General features: G+C 56.6%; 1 protein-coding gene across 2 annotated transcripts in view; it reads right to left on the reverse strand.

Moving 5' to 3' along the window:
• Positions 1-4901: 4901 nt before the first annotated feature.
• Positions 4902-20508, reverse strand: part of Fibcd1 (fibrinogen C domain containing 1) — a 37236-nt gene continuing 21629 nt past the window's right edge. The window contains exons 5-7 of one of the 2 annotated variants that reach the window (XM_004671742.2): positions 13967-14063; positions 8691-8870; positions 4902-8246 (exon numbers count right to left, since the gene is read on the reverse strand). In XM_004671742.2, coding sequence (XP_004671799.1) covers positions 7987-8246; positions 8691-8870; positions 13967-14063 — 537 coding nt within the window. In that variant the 3' untranslated portion in view covers positions 4902-7986. The remainder of the gene's footprint in view (positions 8247-8690; positions 8871-13966; positions 14064-20508) is intronic. The other variant, XM_045145469.1, reaches the window with a different exon arrangement.

A 20508-nucleotide genomic window follows, 5' to 3' on the forward strand; every position in this document is an offset into this window, starting at 1 on the left:
CTGGGCAGAGGAAGGAGAATTAGGGAGTTAGCAGCTGGCAGGTGTCCACGGGCAGTCTCTGGTGGCACACTTCCCAAGACCTGGGCAGCCCTTGGAGGGTTAAGTTGGTGTCCCGGGGAAAACCAAGTGCCCCCGAGAGCAGGGGCCCACAGGAGCTGGTTGTACCAGTTAGTCTGATTCTCACCATCCCACAGCCCAGGAGCCACCTGCCTTAGCAGCTCAGCGCTGGAAGGACCTGACTGCTGGGTGGCTCATAGCAGTGCCCAGGCGGCCCTCAGGGCCACGTGCACTTATATTTATTTATTTGCTTTTTTTTTTTTTTTTAGTGATTATTGACTCTTAGGTCATGGGCAGAAAGTGAGAAGAGCATCACTGTTTTCAAATGGATAATGAATGGGTCTAGCTGAGCTGGCTTGCTGGGATACTCTGCTGTCTCCCTATGGTGGAAAAACAAGTTTGCTCCCGAAAGTGGGAAATGGATTTGGTGGTGCCGGTCTAAGGCAGACACCCATCTTGGGGAGGTGCGCCCCCCCAGCCCTCACTGAGCACAATGGATGAGTCAAGCTCTGGGCTAATGCTTTCCCCCTCTAGGCTTATCCTCACAATCCTGTCTGTATCCATTGCTGTTCCTGCTGTCTTGGGACTGAAACTGTCAGAGAATCTAAGACTGTACAGGGCGAAGGCTCTCGGCTCGTCACGGCTGCGTGGCTTCTCGGCGTGCCCGGCTTGCTGGAAAGTCTTTCTTTCCCCACATCACAAACAGTTCCCCAGCCCACCTACTGAGGTGTCACCCCATCTCCTCAGCCTTGCCCCAGATCCCAGGACTTTTGTAAGGGACAGAGCTGAGTTCAAGAGGCGCTCACCACTCCTGTATCTGTGACTGCCCACAGAAGAGCTCCCTAGAACGTGAATTGTTCCCCTCCCCTGGCACAGGAGGGGGGCCTTTTTGGTAATGACCATGGGCGAGCCAAGCTGGCTCGTCCTCTGAAGAGTCCCCTGAAGCTGGAATAAAGAACTCCTTCCAGAAACTCCCCAGAGCTCTTTCCAGAAACGGGTCCCTTGAAAACATTTCAAAGAAGCCAGCTCAGCCAGAAAGCTTCAAAAAACAACAAAAGCAACTCTGCTTTCTACCTAAATCCAGCTCAGCTAAGCTTCCCAGTCCCTAGGGGCTGGAGCGAGCTCCTGCCTGCTGCTGGTTGGGGGTGGGGAGCAGCCTTCCTGGGGGCCTAGTTGACTGAGGGTGCCTCTTGGAGAGGTTTCCTCCCTGCTCCCCGCGCAAGGCATGAGGGCCACAGAGTGTCCATCCTGGCGAGTAAATGCACCCAGGGTGGCCTCTAGGAAGGACTCATGTTGATCTGAAGCAAGAAATAGCCTTTTTCTCCTTGGGGGATCATAGGATATTCACCGCTGAGAATGGGGCCCAGTACAACTTAGGGCTTCTGGCTTCTACATCCAGGAAGGGGCAGGGAAAACACACAGTGGGAGACAGGCGGTGGCAGGTGACTGTGGCCCACCTATACGCTGGGACCGTTGGCAGGACAAGGTGGGGATTCCCATCACGGGTCTTTGTGTGTGGGTTCCACCTGCACCCCGCTGGACCCCGAGGACCTTACTCGGAGCCTGCGCCGTACTCACCATGCCGCTAGCCCGCTCCCCGGAGGGCAGGTAGGTCCCTGGGTCCCCGCAATAGGCTGGGCAGGGCTGTTCGGGTCCCCGCCTAGCAGTCATGGCTCCTGGGTTTCCCTGCTTTATATAGGCCCCTGCGCGCCCTGGCCTTCTGTGTCGCCTGATTGCTGCACATTCCTGGCCCTGGGATTCCTTTGGGGCTGCTGGTGTGAAGACCCAAGCAAACAGGATGTGGTCTGATGAGAGCAGCCAGCACTGCCCTTTGGAGAGCAGCATCATTAGCTGTCGATTGTGGGCGCAGACCTTTGAGTCCCTAGGCGGAAGCACGGAAGCCCACCCTTAAAGAGAGGCCTGCCTTGGTTGGGTCGTCTCCCTCTGGGGAGACACGGTGGGCGGATGTTTGCACAGGCCCTCGTGGGAGTGGAGTGGAGCCAGTGACCAGTCCCTTTTATAGGAAGGTAGACACCACTGCTTCGTACCCCACCTGCTCTGGAGCCTAAAGAGAGGTTGAGCTCCGGCGCCACAGCTGGTTTGTCCCATAGGCAGTGTGCTGTGTCCCCCACATTACTGCCAGGCCATGCCTGTTGCCCATGGGAACCCTTTTTTAGGCTGTCCCACTGGGTGGCTGTAGGACATTCTGAATTTCAGCTGAAAGTAATCACATCCACTCTGGGGCCATGGTGATGCCCTAGAGGCAAGGCCATCGTGTTAGCCCAGTGGGTCAGATGGTAAAGTCACAACTCCCACTCCTTCCACATTGGCACCACAATGGGTTCACAGTGTGTGTCACTCCCCAGCTTCTCGATCTCTCTCTCTCTCTCTTTTTTTTTTTTTTTTTTTGAGGTAGGGTCTCACTCTAGCCCAGGCTGACCTGGAATTCACTATGGAGTCTCAGGGTGGCCTTGAACTCACGGCGATCCTCCTACTGCTGCCTCCCAAGTGCTGGGATTAAAGGCATGCACTTCCATGCCCGGCTTCTTTTTTATTTATCTATTTGAGAGAGAGAGAGAGATACAGAAATAGGCAGGTAGAGAGAGAGAGAGAGAGAATAGGCGTGCCAGGGCCTCCAGCCACTGTAAACTAACTGTAGATGCGTGCACCCCCTTGTGCATCTGGCATACATGGGTCCTGAGGAGTGGAACCTGGGTCCTTTGGCTTTGCAGGCAAATGCCTTAACCGCTAAGCCATCTTTCCAGCCCACTCCCCAGCTTCTCTTGCATGTGCACACACGCACACACACACACACACACACACAGACACCCACAGGCCGGAGTGCCATTCTTACCTGCTGTGTGTATGGCTGGAGGAAGGGGTCTGTATCATGGCCCACTCCCTGTGCAGACCCGCTCTGGAAACAGTTCGCGGGACCGGCCTTGGCTGAGACACAGCCGCTGACTTGTTGTGGGGCCATTCCTCATCGTGGCCCCTCCTGTCTCTACAGTGTGACCAACGACAGGGTGGCTCTGTGTGAGCCCCAGGCCACACAGCTGCGTGGCAGTCAAGGTCCTCGCCGGGCAGGCGGAGTCCTCATCAACCCGTTCTCCAGGAACACACCTGGGGCAGGCTGGCGCCCTGCCCAGGGCTCTAGCACCTGCTGTGAGCTCCCTCCTCTCCCTCCCTCCCTCCGTGCCAGGTGCCACTCTGTGGAGCACCAGCAGGGGGAACCTGCCTCTGTTCCTCTGCATGGGCAAGTACCTGGAGAGGTGTGGCCACTGACAGGAGGGGGTCAGCCAGGGGGCCCCTGAGCACGAGGACCCCCAGGGTGTTGGGGCTCTGTGTTGGCAGGGTGCTAGCGGCTGCAGGCGTACAGCCAGCCTGGGCAAGGAGGCGACCTGAATGACGGGTTGGGCTGTGCCCACCCAGGCACTGACCCTGCCTTCATTCAGCTTGAGCCACATGTGAGGCCTCAGAGTGAAGGGCTGTGCTTGGCCCAGCCAAGAGCCAGCTGTGACCTTCGGCAGTCACGAACCTCTCCGAGCCCGTTACACGTGGAGAGCATGTGCAGCCCCACGGTGCCCCCAGGCAGGCAGGAGCCAGCCGGACACCCTGTCCACGGATGCTCACGGCTGCTCTCGTGGGAGCCTGAGGGTCAGGGCCCTCGTCACAAGCATGCATCCCCCCCACACACACACACACACACTCCTGCAGCCCAGGACAGTGCCTCAGGAAAGCTCTTCCTATTGAGGCTAACCCCCAAGCAAGCACTTTGTCAGCGCTAGGAAGCTGTGTGACGGCGGGTTTGTGGACTCCTTGCAGCTGGCTCTGGGAACTGCAGCCAGGGTAGCTTGTGGCTCGAAGAAGTGCTGTGGGGACAGCTTGGCAGTGACAGGGAACCAACTAGTTGGACAAGGCCCCCACCTGGGGTGGGTATGGTCCCATGGGAAGGCAGGTGGCCATGGTGACCTTTGACTTTCATGGCTTGGCTTAGGGGTCCCATCCCCAGGTGCTGCCATCTGCCACTCCAACCCTGTGGCCCAATATGAGCTGGCCACAGGACAGTATACTCAGGACACTGGAGGAGATTGGCACTGGTGGTCTATGAACCTGGACTTGAAGGCTGGGGGGATAGCTCAGCGGTTAAAGGTGATTGCTTGAAACTAGACTTGATTTTTTTTTTTTTCAAGGTAGTGTTTCACACTGGCCCAGGCTGACCTGGGATTCACTATGTAGTCTCAGGTTAGCCTTGAACTCACAGTGCTCCTCCTACCTCTGCCTCCCAAGTGCTTGGATTAAAGGCGTGCGCCACCACGCCCGGCTGAACTTGGGCTTGAGGTGCTCCTGCCCTACAGGAGTGTTGGCAGTAGTGTGTGAAGTCTTCCCTACTGCCTCCACACTGGCTTTCCCCACCACCCCAGACTCCTCCAACATGGGTATTCCATCAATGCTGCATTTTATGCGGTAACTCGGAGTTGGTTCATCCTGAAGCCTCAAACTGGAATGGGAATAAACAGCCCTGAGGGACGGTCAGTTCCTGAGTGTCAGCTCAGAGCCCCAGGCTCAGCCCCTGCAGGACTGACGCATCAGGGGGACCCTGGTAGGATGAACAGACAAGTGGGCCTTGGTGCATCCCTGAAGCCCAGCCCTGGGAGAACGAGCTCTGCTACACGCAGCCGTGGCAGGAGGCAGGCACCTCGCTCCAGCCGCCAGACCCGTGTGTCTCCGCTCAGCCAGCCAGCACCCTTGGGGGGTGTACGAAGAACAAGGGGTGCTTAGCCAAACATCAATCCTGGCCCCACCCCATTCACATGGGTCACAACGAGAGTCAGAGGCTGAAGCTGGGTCGCCACAAAACTTTACTGGAGACAGGAACATTCACAAAACCAAGTTCCATGCGACGTGTGTCCACGGGGTGCTGCGCTAGTCGTGAGAGCTCCTGGCTCCTCCCCTGCCCCGTGGTCCCCACACACCAGCCAATGGGCATACCTACCCTGCCAAGTCCTCTTGGTTTAGGACAGTTTTACGTGGTTGGCTGACGGAACGCCAAAGCCTTCAATGGCCGTGGCCCCTACTTTTGAGTTCCAGGCCAGTCAGAGGCTTGAGGGGATGAGGGTTACAGGTGCAAGAAAGAGGTGGGCCGCTTCCACCCAAGGGCAAACACCAGTCCTCTGCTCACATGGCAGGACAGACACTCAGCCCCGGTCGCATCTCCTGCAGCCTGGCCAGGGTCCCCTACAGAACCCCGGCTTGCAGTGCTCCGGCTGGGTAGCCACCTTTGGAAAGACTCACGGTGCGGATCCACCTTGGAGGTGAGTGTGGGGCCCTTGGCTGGGTCCACAGAGCCTCCCTGGGCATGAAGAAGGAAATTTTAGAAGCTCACTAAACGGGGACAGCCATGGTGCACTGGCCAAGATGCCAGTGTAGAGGCATGGAGACCCGTCCCCTACTCACCCAGGAAAGAAGGAAAGGGCAGAGTGGGCTTGGTCAGGTGAAATCATGGAACATGGGTCACAGTCACCCACTGCCGAAACCATCCAACTGGGTCTGGGGCAGCAATGTTTGTGACTGTGGGTCTTTTGTGTACACCGGCCTGGTGGCATCACTCAGGTCTGAGCCGACCGAATCTGCCGCCATGGGCTCTCCCCACACTCCTGCTTCCCGTCTCTGGTGACAGCCATTCTCACTGACATCGGACTGTGGTCAAGGGCAGAAACTGTGGCCCAGAGTAGGTGTGCCGGAACTTCGTGCCTCACTAGCCTTTGAAAGGCACGCACGAGGAGAGGAACTGCCGCCTGGCCTCATCCGGTTGTGCACACTCGGCTGGTGTAGAGCCATGCCCTCGATCTGGGAGAGCGGTTGGTGCTGTGAGGTGGTGATGGGGCTCTGAAAGGTTGTCATCTCCTGCGTGATGAGGCATGGATGCATGCTGTCCCTCACCTGCCTCCTCAACTGTCCCCCTGCCAGGCCAAGCTCTGGCTTGTCTGTTCTGCAGCCAAGCCCTGGCCCCAGGCCCTGCCTCCTGCCACACGCGCACATCTGCGAAACCACCAGCATCACCCTCACAGGAGCTTGTTTGTTGAGACATCAGAAAGCCTTCGGCACTTCTGAGCGGCGGCTGGCAGGGACCCTGGCAGCAAATGCCGATCTCGTCTCAGTAATGTGTGTTTGGGGGAGGAGGGTGCTTCCAGGATGCCTGCTCTGGGTTCCACCAACTTCTGCAATATGATTGGGCACCCTGGGGGCTCGGGTGACGCGGTGCCCTCTTGAATACAGAGGGACCAAGGAGAAGGGGCTTCATGTCGGTGTGGCCACCTGAGCACTTCAGGGGGCTTCCTGAGTGCCTCTTTGTCCCTGCCAGCACCTTACTCATGCCGGGCTGGAGTCCCCTATTACCTGGCCACCTCTGTCACCAGCTGGGGGTCAAGTGGACAGCAACTGCTCTTGTCTGGCATCCAGGGTGGCTTTGACCCAAGCAGACATATGTACTGTGAACCTCTGTCCATGGCTCATGGCAATGGGCTGCGTAGGTCACCTGGCCTATGGAGGGATTGGGCTTTGGCACGAGTTTGGAAGGAGGGGAGAGTGACTACCCTCTCCACATCCTGCACCTATCTAATCCACCCCTAGGCATCTCTCCCTCCTGCCTAAGGAGGGTTGTTGCCACCCAACCTAGACAGCTTCTCTCACAGCTTGCTCAGCCCAGGCATGAACACCAGAGTTGGTGGCCAAAGGTTGTGGCTCCAGCCAGCCTGCCTGGCTGCTGTCCCTGTCCCTGAAGGCTGTGGGGCTCCCTGTGGGGGAGAGGGCAATGGTAGAGTCCAGGGTGATTGGAGGGATCAGTGGAGGCAATGTCCAGATGCTTGGCCTGCTGCCTCAGTCTCCCCCTGCCACCCACTACCCAGTGTGGCCTTCCCCAGTGACCATTCGGCCTTGCTGCGCCCAGGTGGCAGTTCCCATGATCACCAGCAGGGGGCAGCCTCTCTACAGAGACCGCAGCCTCTTGAGCTATCCCGCCTCCCCTGGGCGCAGGCCTCCACCCTCTGCACTTGGCTGGGGGTCTGAGCACAAGCACTGGCCAGCCTACCTCAGCCCCAGCCCAGAAAACCAAGAGGTTCCCACTGGCCCAACCCTGTGGCCTGCCTGTGCCCCCAAGCAGAAGTGGGGCAGGAGGCTGGTAAACGGCTGGGCAGAGACTGGCTAAACCTCATTTGACAGAGACAGAGCAGACGGGTACAGACATGAAGAGGCATGGGGTAGGGGACTTCAGGGGCTAGCCTCGGCCTGAGGGTCTGGGTCTCCACAGGCAGCTGCAGGACATAGCAGAACTCAGCTGCTCAGCCCATAACCCAACACGGTCTTCAGCCTCAGCTATTAGAGGTCTTCTCAGGAGAGGCAGGGTCTCCAGGCACAGAGGGAGAGGAATGGTGGGGCTGGGCAGTTTAGGGCAGGCAAGCCTCAGAAAGCCTAAGCCTTCTCCCATGAGATGCCACAAAGGCCCCAGGGCCCAGGGTGTTAAGTCTGTTCCTGACTCTCTCTGTTCCCATGATGACAGGTGTTTGGGCTGGCAAAGCCAAGGGGCACACATGCCACCATCCCCTCCATGAGGCAGTAGGCACAGCATGGGAGCCAAAGTCTAAGCAGGGGTGATTCAGGGACATCAAGTGCCAGCCACCATTGGCCCTGGCAAGAGATCATGTCAGCTGCTGAGAGGGGACATGGGTGAATTGGGGACAATGAGGAGATGTGTGGTGTCGCTGGCCCAGGGGGCTGAGTGTCAGGGCTGGCTTAGACCACCCCTAATGGAGAGAGGGTCAGCCATGCAACAGGTGGGTGGGCAGAAAGTATTCTCACAGCAGTGGGCGTAGACTAAGGGGTACAGGGATGGGGTGTGGTCAGGAGACCTGGGGCTGGATGGCGTCCGGTCTAGTGGTCCTCTCGAACCGGCCGGATCTTCATCTCGGAGAACTTGAGTGAGTACTGCCAGCCAGTCCAGGAGGACCACTCGACGCCGTCAGCGTAGGAAGCGTGGGCGCCACGCAGGTACTGCCCATTAAGGTTGGATGTGTGGCAGTTGCGGTACCACCAGGCGCCACGGTAGAAGGCGGCACAGTTGTTCTCCGAGTGGTCACTATCCCGGTCCTTGGTGGTGAACCTCATGCCGCTGTGCTTCAGGAGGGAGTCACCTGCACAAGCAGGCGACAGAGGGGTGAACACCCAGACCCATTCAGCGTCCACTGACCATATGTGCCTGACACGCCCCCTGGAATGTGTGCACACCACCCCTGAACCTGGCAGATTCAGGTAGCTATCCTGCACGGTAACAACAATGGGGGCGTGCCCTTTCATCCAGGCAGTCTCCACCCCGGCTTCTGGTTTTCCTCCCCCTACTCTCTCACCCAAAGGTCTCAGCCACCACAGCCCAATAGCCCTGTGGAGCCCCATCACAGAATTCTCCTGGCTCCAGCACTGGACTCAGTCTCCCACTCCAAGAAATGGGCAAACAACCCAGGCTTCTTTGTGGGCTGTGGGCTTTAGGGCTGAGGAGGGTCAGAGAGGACTTGCAGGCAGAAGTGAGTGGCCAGGATCCTGATCCCACCGGGCCTACCTGGCAGCCCCTGGATTCTGACCTGCAGTGCCCGAGTAGTCAGCCACAGTGAGCGGGTACCCATCCTCCTCGGGGTCCACGGAGAACAGACCCACGCCAAAGCTCCCGTAGTGGGCATAGGCGGTGCCATTGTCGAAGTCCTCCAGGTCCACGTGGAGCTCATAGGCCGCCTGTGTGGTCAGAGCGTGGATCCTTTTGAGCCCTGAGGTGGGGGGAGAAGGTGGGGGGAGTGGAGGGAGTCAGGATGAGACCTGTCCCCTGAGAAGTAAGGAGAGGAAAGAGTGAGCGCCCGGTGCAGTGACAGCAAGGACAGCCACCACCAAGCGTGCCCTCTCCACTCAAGGCTACTTCCTTCTTCCTGAGGGACGCCAGAGCCAAAAAGTTTTGAATATTTACTTAGCTTTCTCGGTTCACTTGAAGTTGAGCTGTGTTTCCCAAATGTAGAGGATTTGAGCTGGCCCGAGCCAGGAAATTATCTGGGCGTGGGAGCACCCTTGTCCTCCCTCATACCCGGCCAGGGTGCTACTTCCACTGCAGAGCCTTCGCACGGGCTGGTCCCTTTGCCGGGGACACGTGTCCCCTCTCACCTTGACTTTCTGCTTATTTTCAGACCGTAACACCTTGGGTAGGCTGCCTGTCCTCCTGTGAGGGTTCAGACCTTCCATACACACAAGTCTACCCTACCTGTCAGGATTCTGGGTCCCAGCTATTTCCTCGTGCGTTTCCCACTGATACGGAAGCTCTGAGAGAGTTCTGTCCCCATCACTGCTAAACCCCAGAACGGGTGGCGGGTGGGGCCCAGCATGACAGGAGCTCAATAAATGCCTTAGTGGCTGGGGTGAGGGCCCCAGGGCCTGGCTCTGTGCTACCCTCTCAATCTGTCCCCCTTCCTCCCTGCTTCTGTCCCTCCCTCCTCAGATCTTAGGCCCTTCCCTGGGTCTCACACACTGGGGGCACTTCCCTGACAGTGTGATTAACTCTTGATTAAGAGGGTGTTTAATTAAACGCCTCACAGGTTCACAGCTACGAGCAGATTCCATCAGCCCCTCCCCCTTGCTTGCTGGCCCATAGCTGTGGCTCCCATGGGTCACCATTCCCAGCTACTGTGTGCATGATGGGCTACAAGAGCCCTCCCCTCCCAACCCTGGTATCATGTGCCAGGCCCAGGGACAGGAGAAGCCTGGGAGGAGTCACTGGGTCCCTTGCCTGGCCTTTCCAGGTAGGTCCAAGAGCCCTGGGGGCGGGGGGATGTCCCCTGCAAGATCCTGCCTGCTCACCCTGTCCGGGTTGGCATCTCAGGGCAAGTTGCTATCCCTCTCTGGGCCTGGCTCACACACCTGTGCAAGCTGGTGAAGGGGGCCAAGAGGGTGTCACGGATAGAAGGACAGAGTAGGTGACAAAGACAGCCCCCACCCGGAAGCCAGGCTGTGCTCTGAGAACCTCACAAAGAGCAATCCATCAGATGGCCTCAGAAAGAGTGTAGTTAATTACAGAACGCATATGGCACAGCTCCCCCTACCCACAATGCCTGGCGAAGGACCCGATGAGGAGGCAGGCACTACAATCACCCTTGATTAGCCAGAGAAGGGAGGCTCAGAGAGTGAAGTTGCTGGCTCAGGGCACATAGCTGATAAGCAACAGAGCTGGGATTTGAACCCACGCGGAAGAGCCCAACGCCCCTGCTCTCATTCAGACCTTACCCAGGACCAATTACATCACCCAGGAATACGGCATGAGAGAGAAACCAGCCCAGAGATGCTTCCTGTCTGCAGGTCATCTGGGGGCAGGTGTCACACACCCTACTTTGGGCTAGCAATATCTGGCTCCTGACATGCCTTCCTGGTGCCTGTGATGGGCTCATCAGGACGCCTGGCAGTGGGAAGAGACTCTGGGGTCCCTCTCCCCTTCTTTGGCCTCTGACTTTGCCCCTGCTCTCGCTGACCCTCCAGGGTCACTGCCATCCGCAGGGCTGCTCCCTGAGTCCCCAGACCTCAGACTATGAGCCGAGATTCAGTTCCACCACCCCTCAGAGTTCAAGTGTCAGAGGACAAGACAGAAGACGGGCAGGAAGAGCTTGGGACCTCACGCCTCACACGGTCACCCTAGGGAAACCCTCAGGCTCAGAGAGCTGAACCTAACATACAACACAAAGGCAAAGGAGAAAAAAAGACTTCAGCAGGGTATGGTGGCACACGCCTTTAATCCCAGCACTTGGCAGGCAGAGGTAGGAGGATCGCCACGAGTTCAAGGCCACCCTGTGACTACATAGTGAATTCCAGGTCAGCCTGGGCCAGGATGAGATCCTACCTCAAAACAAACAAAAAAAACTTCATAAAACTGTGACTTTAAAAAGCAGGCCTAAAGTATAAACAATATTTCTTAAAAGATGGGAAAAGCCAGGTATGGTGGCATTCGCCTTTAATCCTAGCCCTTAGGAGGCAGAGGTAGGAGGATCATTGTGAGTTCGAGGCCACCCTGAGACTACATAGTGAATTTCAGGTCAGCCTGGGCTATAATGAGACCCTATTTTTAGAAAAAAAAAAAAAAAAGATGGGAAGAACTGATTCCATCAAAGTTGAAAAACCAGGGACACAGCAGTGTGGAGTGAGTAGGCCAGACCCATTTTCTAGATTGTTCCAGCTCCCTATTCTTGTTTCCCTGTGTCTGTCTGTCTGCAGGCGGGCACCACGGTGTGGAATTCTTTTTTCTTTTTCAGACGGGAACAAGATCTGAGGAGATAAATGACCCAGCGCACTTCACCCCGGCCCCAGATGAAACCACAGAGGAATTGGGGGAAATGAGCAAGAGTGCAGCTTTCTCAGCGAACCTGATACCAGCACAAGGGTGAAGGAGATAGACACTGAGGGCACTCAACATTTACCAAACCAGAGATGCAGAGGCTCCTGAGAGCACATCACTGAAGTAGACTTAAAATGCACCCAATATGGCCCAGGAAATTTTGTGGAAGAGGGGGCAGAAAGATTGTTAGAGCCACAAGTTGGGACATTTTGCACAGAGACATTGCCTGTCTCCCATAACTGAATGCTTCCCCCATATGTTTGACCCCATAATGCATGGATTTGACCTGCATCCCCAATGAGGAGGGCCTCTTCAGAAAAGGGGCAGGGAGGAGGGAAAGGATGGTACCAACATGCGTTGTTTACATACTAAATATGTCCACATCTGATAAAAATAAAGTTGAAAAGCCAGGAAAACATAATAGAAAGGGCTGAGCAATGACTGGAAGTGCACATGTATACGTCTACAGACAAAGGATCAAGAGCCTTAATATATAAAGAGCACCCATGACTTAATAGGAGCAGAGTAATCACTCAATGAGAAGGTGACAGAGGGCTGAAGAAGCAGAGGGAGGCTGAGGGGCATCAGAGTTGGCATTCTTGTCAGGACGCCAGCCTCTGCAGAGCTAATCAAAGCCCTGCTTAAATGCTTCCCCCCATCTTCCGTGGCTGCTTACAGATTTCAATTAAGATGCCACGGAGCAACGGAGACGCCCACACCACTCCAAGAGCCCTGGGTGGCAAAGTGGGGGTGGGTCTCTGCCTGGCCACCACCACCTTCTCCTTCACAAAGTCACCTGGGTGGGCTGGGCTGAGAAGGGGGTCTCCCATCCTCCCCTTCTTGCATTTGCTCCTTGCAAGGCGTATATACAGCTCAAAGCATCCTGCACACCAGCACTCTGGCCCAGGCACATCCCATACTGGGCTCACCTCAGCAAGCTGCCATTTCCTCATCTGTAGGCGGGGTCACGGACAACAGGGCTGCCCTCCTAGCTGGAGTGAGGTTTGGGGCACCAATGTAAGATACGTAGCTGCCTTCCTCCAAGCTGGTACTCAGTAAGCTCAGAATGTGGTCACCAAGTCCATACAAGGTGGGTGGGTGGTCAGTACCATCTGGGCACCAGGGTGGGGCAGGCCCTGTCCTCCTGCATCCCAAGTCATTAGACAGGATGGGTCAGCTTGCTGGCGAATACTACCCCTACCACCCTCCTCTCGGACTCTCACTGAAAGTCTTTATAGATCTAGAACCCTTCAACTTCACCTGGCACCCACACCTGGGCTCTTAGGAGGTCCCTGGCCATGACACTGGCTTACTCTCCTATTGTCCAAGCTCCAACTTCCAGGATATGATACCAAGAAGCAAAGGTAGCATGAGGTGGGCGACACATCATGGAAAGCTCAGATGACATTTGGTGACGTACTCATGTAAATGTAAAATATAAGTGGGAATGACTGCTGGTGGGGGTGTGGTTTCTTTTGGGGTGAAGAAAGAGTTTTCTTAAATTTTTTATTTGAGAGAGAGACAGAGAGAGAGAGAGAGAGAAAGGGCATGCCAGAGCCTCTAGCCACTACAAACGGACTGCAAACATAAGTGCCACCTTGTGCATCCTGCATGGATGAACACAGGCCCTCCTCAAATTTGTGGGCTTTGAAGATAACTCTGTTTAAGGCAAAATCAAACAGTAAATGTACATGTTCAGATAAATTAAAGGCCAATCCTGTGTAAGTAATGATGACGATATGAGCAGACCTGTCCCAGCTGAGGGAAGATGCGTGGGCACACGATCACCTGGAAGTGCCAGCTAGTTGTTCTCTGGGGGCTGCGTACATAGTGTCCCCAAGATGGCCACTAGGCACTGCTGGCTCTGAGAGCAGGACAATGCTGGGGTCATCCTTGCTACTCCTGGTGCCCAAAGACGGGGCCCCGTGCCTGCCATGGCTTCAGTGACCCCAACAGTGATCACTTCTCAGGTGTGCCTGCCAGGACATGGCCTCAAACTCACTATGTAGCCTAAGAGAACACAGTTTCTGCCTCCCACTTCCAGAGTCCTGCCATTACAGGCATGCACCATCTCGCCTGGGTCATGCCGTGCCAACGATTGAACCCAGAATCTTGCGCAGGCTGGGCAAACATTCTACCAACTGAGCTACACCACCAGCTCCCACACCTTCTTTTTTTTGGGGGGGGGGCTCCGAAACACGTTCTGGCTTTATATTAAAGCCCCGGCTGGACTGGAACTCACAGCCCTCCTGCCTCCGCCTCCCGAGTGCTGGTGTTGCAGCGTGGCCACCTCACCCGTATCCGCTCCGTTGCCGTTACCAGCACACGTGCACGGAGCCCACCTATGTTAACATGCTCTGTCGCTTCTTTTTCACGGTCTCACTCAATCGCTCCGAATGCCCTGATCAGCTGTTTGCGTGACAGGGACCCCGCAGAGTGTGGGTGTGGGTGTCCTCAGGGAGGAAGTCTGCCAGGTCAGCAGGTAAGGGGGGGACTCACCTAGCCAGTGCTCCCCTGTGAGCTTGCCGAAGCCCTCTCGATACGCCTCCCAGCCTCGGAAGAAGTTCACGGAGCCGTCCTCCCGGCGCTGAAACACCTGAGAGGGGAAGTGGGAGCGGAGTCGTCACCCGCCAACCGACCCAGGACCTGCAGCCCCACACACGCCCTCCCTGACACCCACATTCCCCTCACGACAGCGGGAACAGCTCCTGGCTCTGAGGTCTGGATGGAACCTGCGGCGGCCAGAGGCAGGCGTGACTGGTTACCGGCCCCTGAAATGTCCCCATAAAAAGGAATTACCATGGGCCCACCTCTCCTGCTCCCTGGTTTCCCCACTCGTCAAGAAAGGGGGAGGTGAACAGGGCCCCGTTATCTTTTCCCAGGTCAAAACAAAACCGAAAGTCAGGCTTGGTGACACAAGCCTTTAATCTCAGCACTCGGGAGGCAGATGTAGGAGGACTGCTGTGATTTCAAGGCCACCCTGAGAGTACATAGTAAATTCCAGGTCAGCCTAGGCTAGAGTGAAACCCTACATTGAACCCCGTCCCCTGAAAAAACAACAATAAAATAAAACTGAACAGAACCCCACTGGTTTTTGTTGTTGTTGTTGTTTTGTTTGTTTGTTTTGTTATTTTGAGATAGGGCTTCACTCTAGTCCAGGCTAACCTGGAATTCACTATGTAGTCTCAGGGTGGCATCGAACTCACGGTGATCCTCCTGCTACCTGTGCCTCCCAAGTGCCGGGATTAAAGGCGTGCACCACCACAGCCGGCTGTTTTCGCTTTTCTAACAGTCTCACTGTGCAGCCCAGGCTAGCCTCAAACACGCAGCAATCCTCCTGCCTCAACCTCTCCAATGCTGGGATTTCAGATATGAAGCTATCACATCTGGCCCTTTTCAAAACATCCTCCTCACCCCAGGCTTGAGGTAGGGTTCCATCTCAAAAGCCTGACAGGATCTATGAGGATTTGGGAGCTCCCAAGTCCCAGCTACTTCTCAGGGGAGGCCAAGGAGCTCAGAGCCCTGCTGGGGTGTGACTTGGGTACCAAGGAGCCACCAAGCTGCCTCTGTTCTTCCTTTTAATAACATTCTTGATTTGGGAGTCTGGAGTCCCAGCGGTTAAATTGCTTTGAAATAAGGGCTGTGCTGGCCCAAGATCGCTGACAGTCCCGTTCAGGCTCCACCACCGTCTTTCTGTTTAACGAGCCTTTTCCTGCTCACTCGCAGAGGCGGCGCCCCTCGCCGCCCACCTGTCTGTGTGGCTGCATGCGATGGGGACGGGACGGGGAGCCACGAGCTTTCATTACTAAGCAGCCCCGGGTCAGCGGCTCGGAACTGCCCGCCAGCCCGCCCGGGTGCCTGGGCCGAGCGGTGTCTGTTCAGAGAGCTGGTGGATGCACCGCATACCCAGAGAGGCATCAGTCTCGGGCATTTGGGCAGTTCTGACGTCACGGGCTGGAGGGAGATGACACCTCTATTTTTTTTTTTTCTTGCTCCACTGCCCCACGAACCTGGTCCTGCCCTAAAATTTGCAAGTCCTCTGGAGGGACCGGCTGGGCGGGAGGAAATTCGACAAGGCTCGGGAGATCTGAGCCGCGCGGAAGAGCCGTATTGACGGCTGCACATTGGGACCCTGAGCACGCGTCCTTTGAAAGGCCTAATCCTGGCAGAAGCTTAGGGCTCCCGAAGGCAAGGCGGTGGGCAAGCTGAGCCTGTTTCTGCTGGAGCAGGAGGAGGAGAAATGGAAGGAAGAGGAAGGGGTGGGGGAGGAAGGAGGGGGAGGAGAAAGCAAAAGGGGAGGAAAATGAAGAGAATGAAGCGGAGGAGGACTGCAGGGACAGCAGGCTGTTAGCACTGGGGTCTCGGCCTCACCGGAGGCCCCGGTGCCCCTGCCCTGGACACCCACATTCTACTGCTGCTTCTCCCAGCCTGTTTCCTCATTCGTAAGAGGCAAATCATGGCAGAACCTCCATGGTGGGCTGCGAGGATCCTGAGCTGGGGCCTGGCACACCCGAGGTGCTCAGATCAATGTTGGCCTGATGGACATCACGCAGTGGCAGCCTGGCCGCAGTCCCCCTTCCGGAGTCACTCCTTCTGGTGGGCCCGCCTGCCACAAACCTCTCATTCAGGCAAATGTGCCAGCCAGTCTCCCTTGGGGAAACTGAGTCAGTGGCACAAGGTACAGACTCTGCACTCAGGTGCCTTGGAACAGAACACAGGGGCAAGGTTTGTGTGCAGAGGACCCCCTCACTCACACAGGAACAGGGCAGACCTAGGGTGGAGAGAGAGCAGTCTGCCCAGTAGAGTGCAGTTTCTCAGGAGATTCCAGGGTGGTCTTCAAGACAGGGCAGGACCCAGGGCCTCGTACTGGCCTGCCACATGGTTCAGTTTAGTTCTTCCTCTCCCAGTGGCTGGCAAGCCCTGCCTCTCGGGACCTCTAAGAGGGCCACCCTTTCACTGCCTTCCTAGTTGGAAGTGGAAAGTGGAGGTGGTAGGCTGCCAGGGCCCCGTGGGGCATGAATCCTAGAAAGTAGAAAGTGTAAACCAAAGTCGGGCATGGTGGCGCACGTCTTTAATCCCAGCACTGGAAAGCAGAGGTAGGAGGATTGCTGTGAGTTCAAGGCCAGCCTGAGACGGCAGAGTGAATTCCAGGTCAGTCTGGGCTAGTGTGAGACCCTACCTCGAAAAAAAGAAAAACAAAAATGTAAACCTGGGGTGGAGAAGGGATGTGGGAAAGTGAGGGCAGAGGGGAACAGAGCCCCCTCCCTCCATGGCCGGGCCCCATGGGGATGGGGCAAGGGGAGCTGTGGCACAGAGGCCCAACTGTGTCTTATCTGGAAGGCTCCAAGGACCATGCAGGTGTCTGGGGTTGGCTCCTGGAGGTTCCCCAGGCCCTGCTTCCACCCCAGTGCATAACATGATATGCTGGTCAGGGCTCAGCCTGCTCCCTCACTGTCCCTACAGGGACACCTTGGTCCCATGCTACAGTTCCTAGAGACAGACCTAACCCCACCCTGCCTTGATTCTAAAGGGCATGGTAGGAAGAACCCCAGGGCAGGCTTACAGTGGTCAGACACCACGGACTGTGATGGTCACCAACTCCCTGGGGCTCTGCGTCACCTCTTTGTTATTCACATATCGACACCGAGGCAGTGGCCAGGCCAGGTGACCATGTGTGGCGGGGTAAGGAGCATGTTCTCAGACGGGCCGAGCCTGTCCCCAGTGCTGAAGGATGAAGTCCCAGCATCAAGTCCCTGGCATGTGCGACACCACTACACTGCCTTGTGGTGAGAGCGGACTTCTCAGCTTACTGCCCAGCCCCTTCTGCTGTTCTCTGGGCTGGAGCTGGCCACGGGTGTGAGTGACCTCACCACTCCCTGGGTTCCACCTGTGCAGTCGTCTTGGGTGGGTACAGCCCCAGAGGCCACCTGCGTCTGTCTACCAGCAACGAACACTACGACGGAGAATGGCCAACATGTCCAGATGGCAGGAACTGGCACCAAAGAAGCCACAGTGCTTGCCAATGTGTGCCTGGTAGCTGGAGCTGGGGTGCAGTAGGTCCCATGCTTTGAGGGGACACTCCCACCCCAAGTTTGTATCTGAACAGAAAGCTTCCTGGAATGAAAAGCCTGCAGCCCCCCTATACTCTATGGGGTTCTATTCCGTTCCACTTTGATTTAAAAAGCTGTGTTTATCACAACTCAGGTAATTGATTTTGCCGCCTATCAACGGACCCCAGCTGGTTGCCATCAAGTCCCTGAGCTCTGCGGGGACCGTTCTAGACACTGGGTTGAGCACCAAGTGACCGAGCATGCCAGGTGTCCCCAGGTTGCCAGGCAGGCACTCCCGGGGCATCAGGCGCGTGGGTGTGTCTCCTCCGACTCTGCGGCCGCGGGCAAACCGCAGCCGCTGCTTCAGAGTTCTGGGCACCAGCTGTACTTCAGCGGCGATGGCAAGAGGCGGGGCTTTAATTAGAGTGCAAGGATCAGCTGGACGCAGGATGCCAACTGAGGGCCTGGGGTGCCCACGTCTCTTCCTTCAGCCCCAAGCCTCTGCTTAGGCAAAGGGTAGAGAAGCAAAAGGCAGACACAAAGTCATTACAGATTAACTTGGCCTACGGTGGGCGCTGGCCCAGCTCTCGGGCTTCCGGCTGGAAAGCGACTCTTGGAGAAAACGCTTGCCGACGCCGAGGCCTCCTGGGCTGCTGCCATGAGTGGGCGGACAGACAGCGCGTGTTTTCTTGAGCTCCATCTCAAGCGCCGGCTGCCCGCCGCCACTGGGGCAGCTTGGGAGTGCTGTGGAGGGGCCTTTGCCAAGGGAGTACGCGACCCACATGGTCCTGCAGTTGGGACTGAGTGGTTTCAAAGGAGAAGGGATTGCGCTTGGGGCGGCTGATGGTCCTGTGTCAGTCTGAGCCTGAGAGACAGCAGTGACACCCTGCAGCTTCCTCAGCCTCCCTCTCCACAGGACCCATCCTAGTGGAGCTGCCTCTGTGGAACCACCTTGCCCACCCCCACCCCATCCTGTCCAACATGGTGCCAAGGCCATACAGATGGCATCCCGAGCACCTGGCACCTCAGAGGACGTGGTCTTCCCATCACAGTCCTGCAGGAGCTGAGGAACTCAGCCCTTGAGGAAACATAGGCTGGGGGCGCTTGAAGCGGCTACGGGAAGGCTGAGATGGAGGCACGTCGCCCTCTGTGGAAGTGCCCTGTGGTGTGACAGGGACAGGGTGCTAAGCTGAAGCTGTCCCGCCTCTGAGCACGTCTGGCTGTCAGTCCCAGGCAGTACTTAGGAGCCCAAGTGCTATCCAGACAGCCAGCTAGCATGACCTCCTGAACTCTGAACTCTCCCCCGGAGACAGGCATGACTGTGGGGCTGTCTGTGCTTGGCACACAGGCACAGCTGTGGCCCTCAGAACTCTCATGGCCCCATGGGCTGAAGAGATGGCTTAGTGGTTAAGTGCTTGCCTGTGAAGCCTAAGGACCCCGGTTCAAGGCTCAATTCCTCAGGACCCACGTTAGCCAGATGCACAAGGGGGCACATGCATCTGGAGTTTGTTTGCAGTGGCTGGAGGCCCTGGCATGCCCATTCTCTCTCTTCTCTCCCTATCTGCCTCTTTCTCTGTCAAATAAAGAAAATAAAATAAGATAAAATAAAAAATAAAAAAAAGAACTCTCATGGCCCCAAAGACAGGCCCACACAGGCCCACAGTAATAGAGCACAGCTGCACCCAATGTCTACTGCTTATACCTCAGTTTCCTCCTCTGTGAAATGTGGATCCCTAGAACCCTAGGCCCCAAGATTTGTATGAGGAGTCCAAGTCACAGCTTTCAACCACGGCCAAGCACAAGGACAGGGCTGGAGGGGCACTCAGGGCACGTGAGAGCCGCTCACTGAGGACTGGGGTGTTTGGCAAATCTGCTGCACCGAGCAGGGGGCGCTGGGCTGTAGACAGACTTTCAAGGGGTCAGAGGTACTTAGACCCCAGGGATGGGGAAGGAGTGGACTTTCAGGCCATGGTGCTGAAGCAAGGGTGGGCTCTGTACCTTAGAAAGTCCCCAGGAGGGGCTGGAGAGGTGGCTTCATGTTTAAGGTGTCAAAGCCCAGGGACCCATATTTGATTCCCCAGTACCCAACTCCAGATGGCTCATACATCTGGAGTTTGTTTGCAGTGGCTGGAAGCCCTGGTGCACCCATTTTTTTTTTCTATTTGCCCCCCCCTCAACTAAATAAAGAAAATATAAGAAAGTCCCCAGGAGGTGACACTTGCGGTTTTCCTAGACTGAGGTCTTGTGCCCACTCATGACCGGCAGGGGTGTGAGGTGTAGCTGTGGAGTCTCCAGTGTCCCAGGCCTGCCCAGCAGGTGACTCTGGGACAGGAGGCAGAGGGGAACACAAAGAAAGGCCAACTCTTGTTCTGAAGGAACAAAGAGGTGAACGTAAGCCCTCAAAAGTGGTCCCCAAGCTGGGCTTGATGGTGCACACCTTTAATCCCAGCACTCCAGAGGCAGAGGTAGGAGGATCACTGCGAGTTCAAGGCCACCCTGAGACTACATAGTGAATTCCAGGAGAGCCTGAGCTAGAGCAAGACCTTTCCCTGAAAAGGAAAAAAAGGGGGGGGGGCATAAGAGGTTCCACCTGCTCCTTCCTGGGGCCAGAGTGACAATCCTGGAACACCCTGAGCTATGCCTCCTCCTCTAAGACCTTCCTCAGCCCTGCAGCCTCTTAGCAGACACATCACGTGAGCCTGGCGACACACAGTAGGTCTCACCAGCTCCCCACCTCCCCTTCCAAGCCAGCTGCTGGGCCCAGAAGGAAACAGGCCCACTCCTTGTTTGTGACTGGAAATGGTACCCCCCGGGCTTGGCGCCCCGCCATACTTCCAGGCTTGGCAGCCAACGCTGCCAACTCCTGGCAAAACACGGCTCCAAGCTGCTGACTATTAAATGTTGCGCCGAGCGCTTCACGTGCATTGTCCCACGGGACGTTGCATGTTATCCCATGGACACCGAAATCAACCTGCTCTGAGTGGGGGTGGC

The sequence above is a fragment of the Jaculus jaculus genome, chromosome 1 (genome assembly GCF_020740685.1).
Source record: "Jaculus jaculus isolate mJacJac1 chromosome 1, mJacJac1.mat.Y.cur, whole genome shotgun sequence".
Taxonomy (NCBI): Eukaryota; Metazoa; Chordata; class Mammalia; order Rodentia; family Dipodidae; genus Jaculus; species Jaculus jaculus.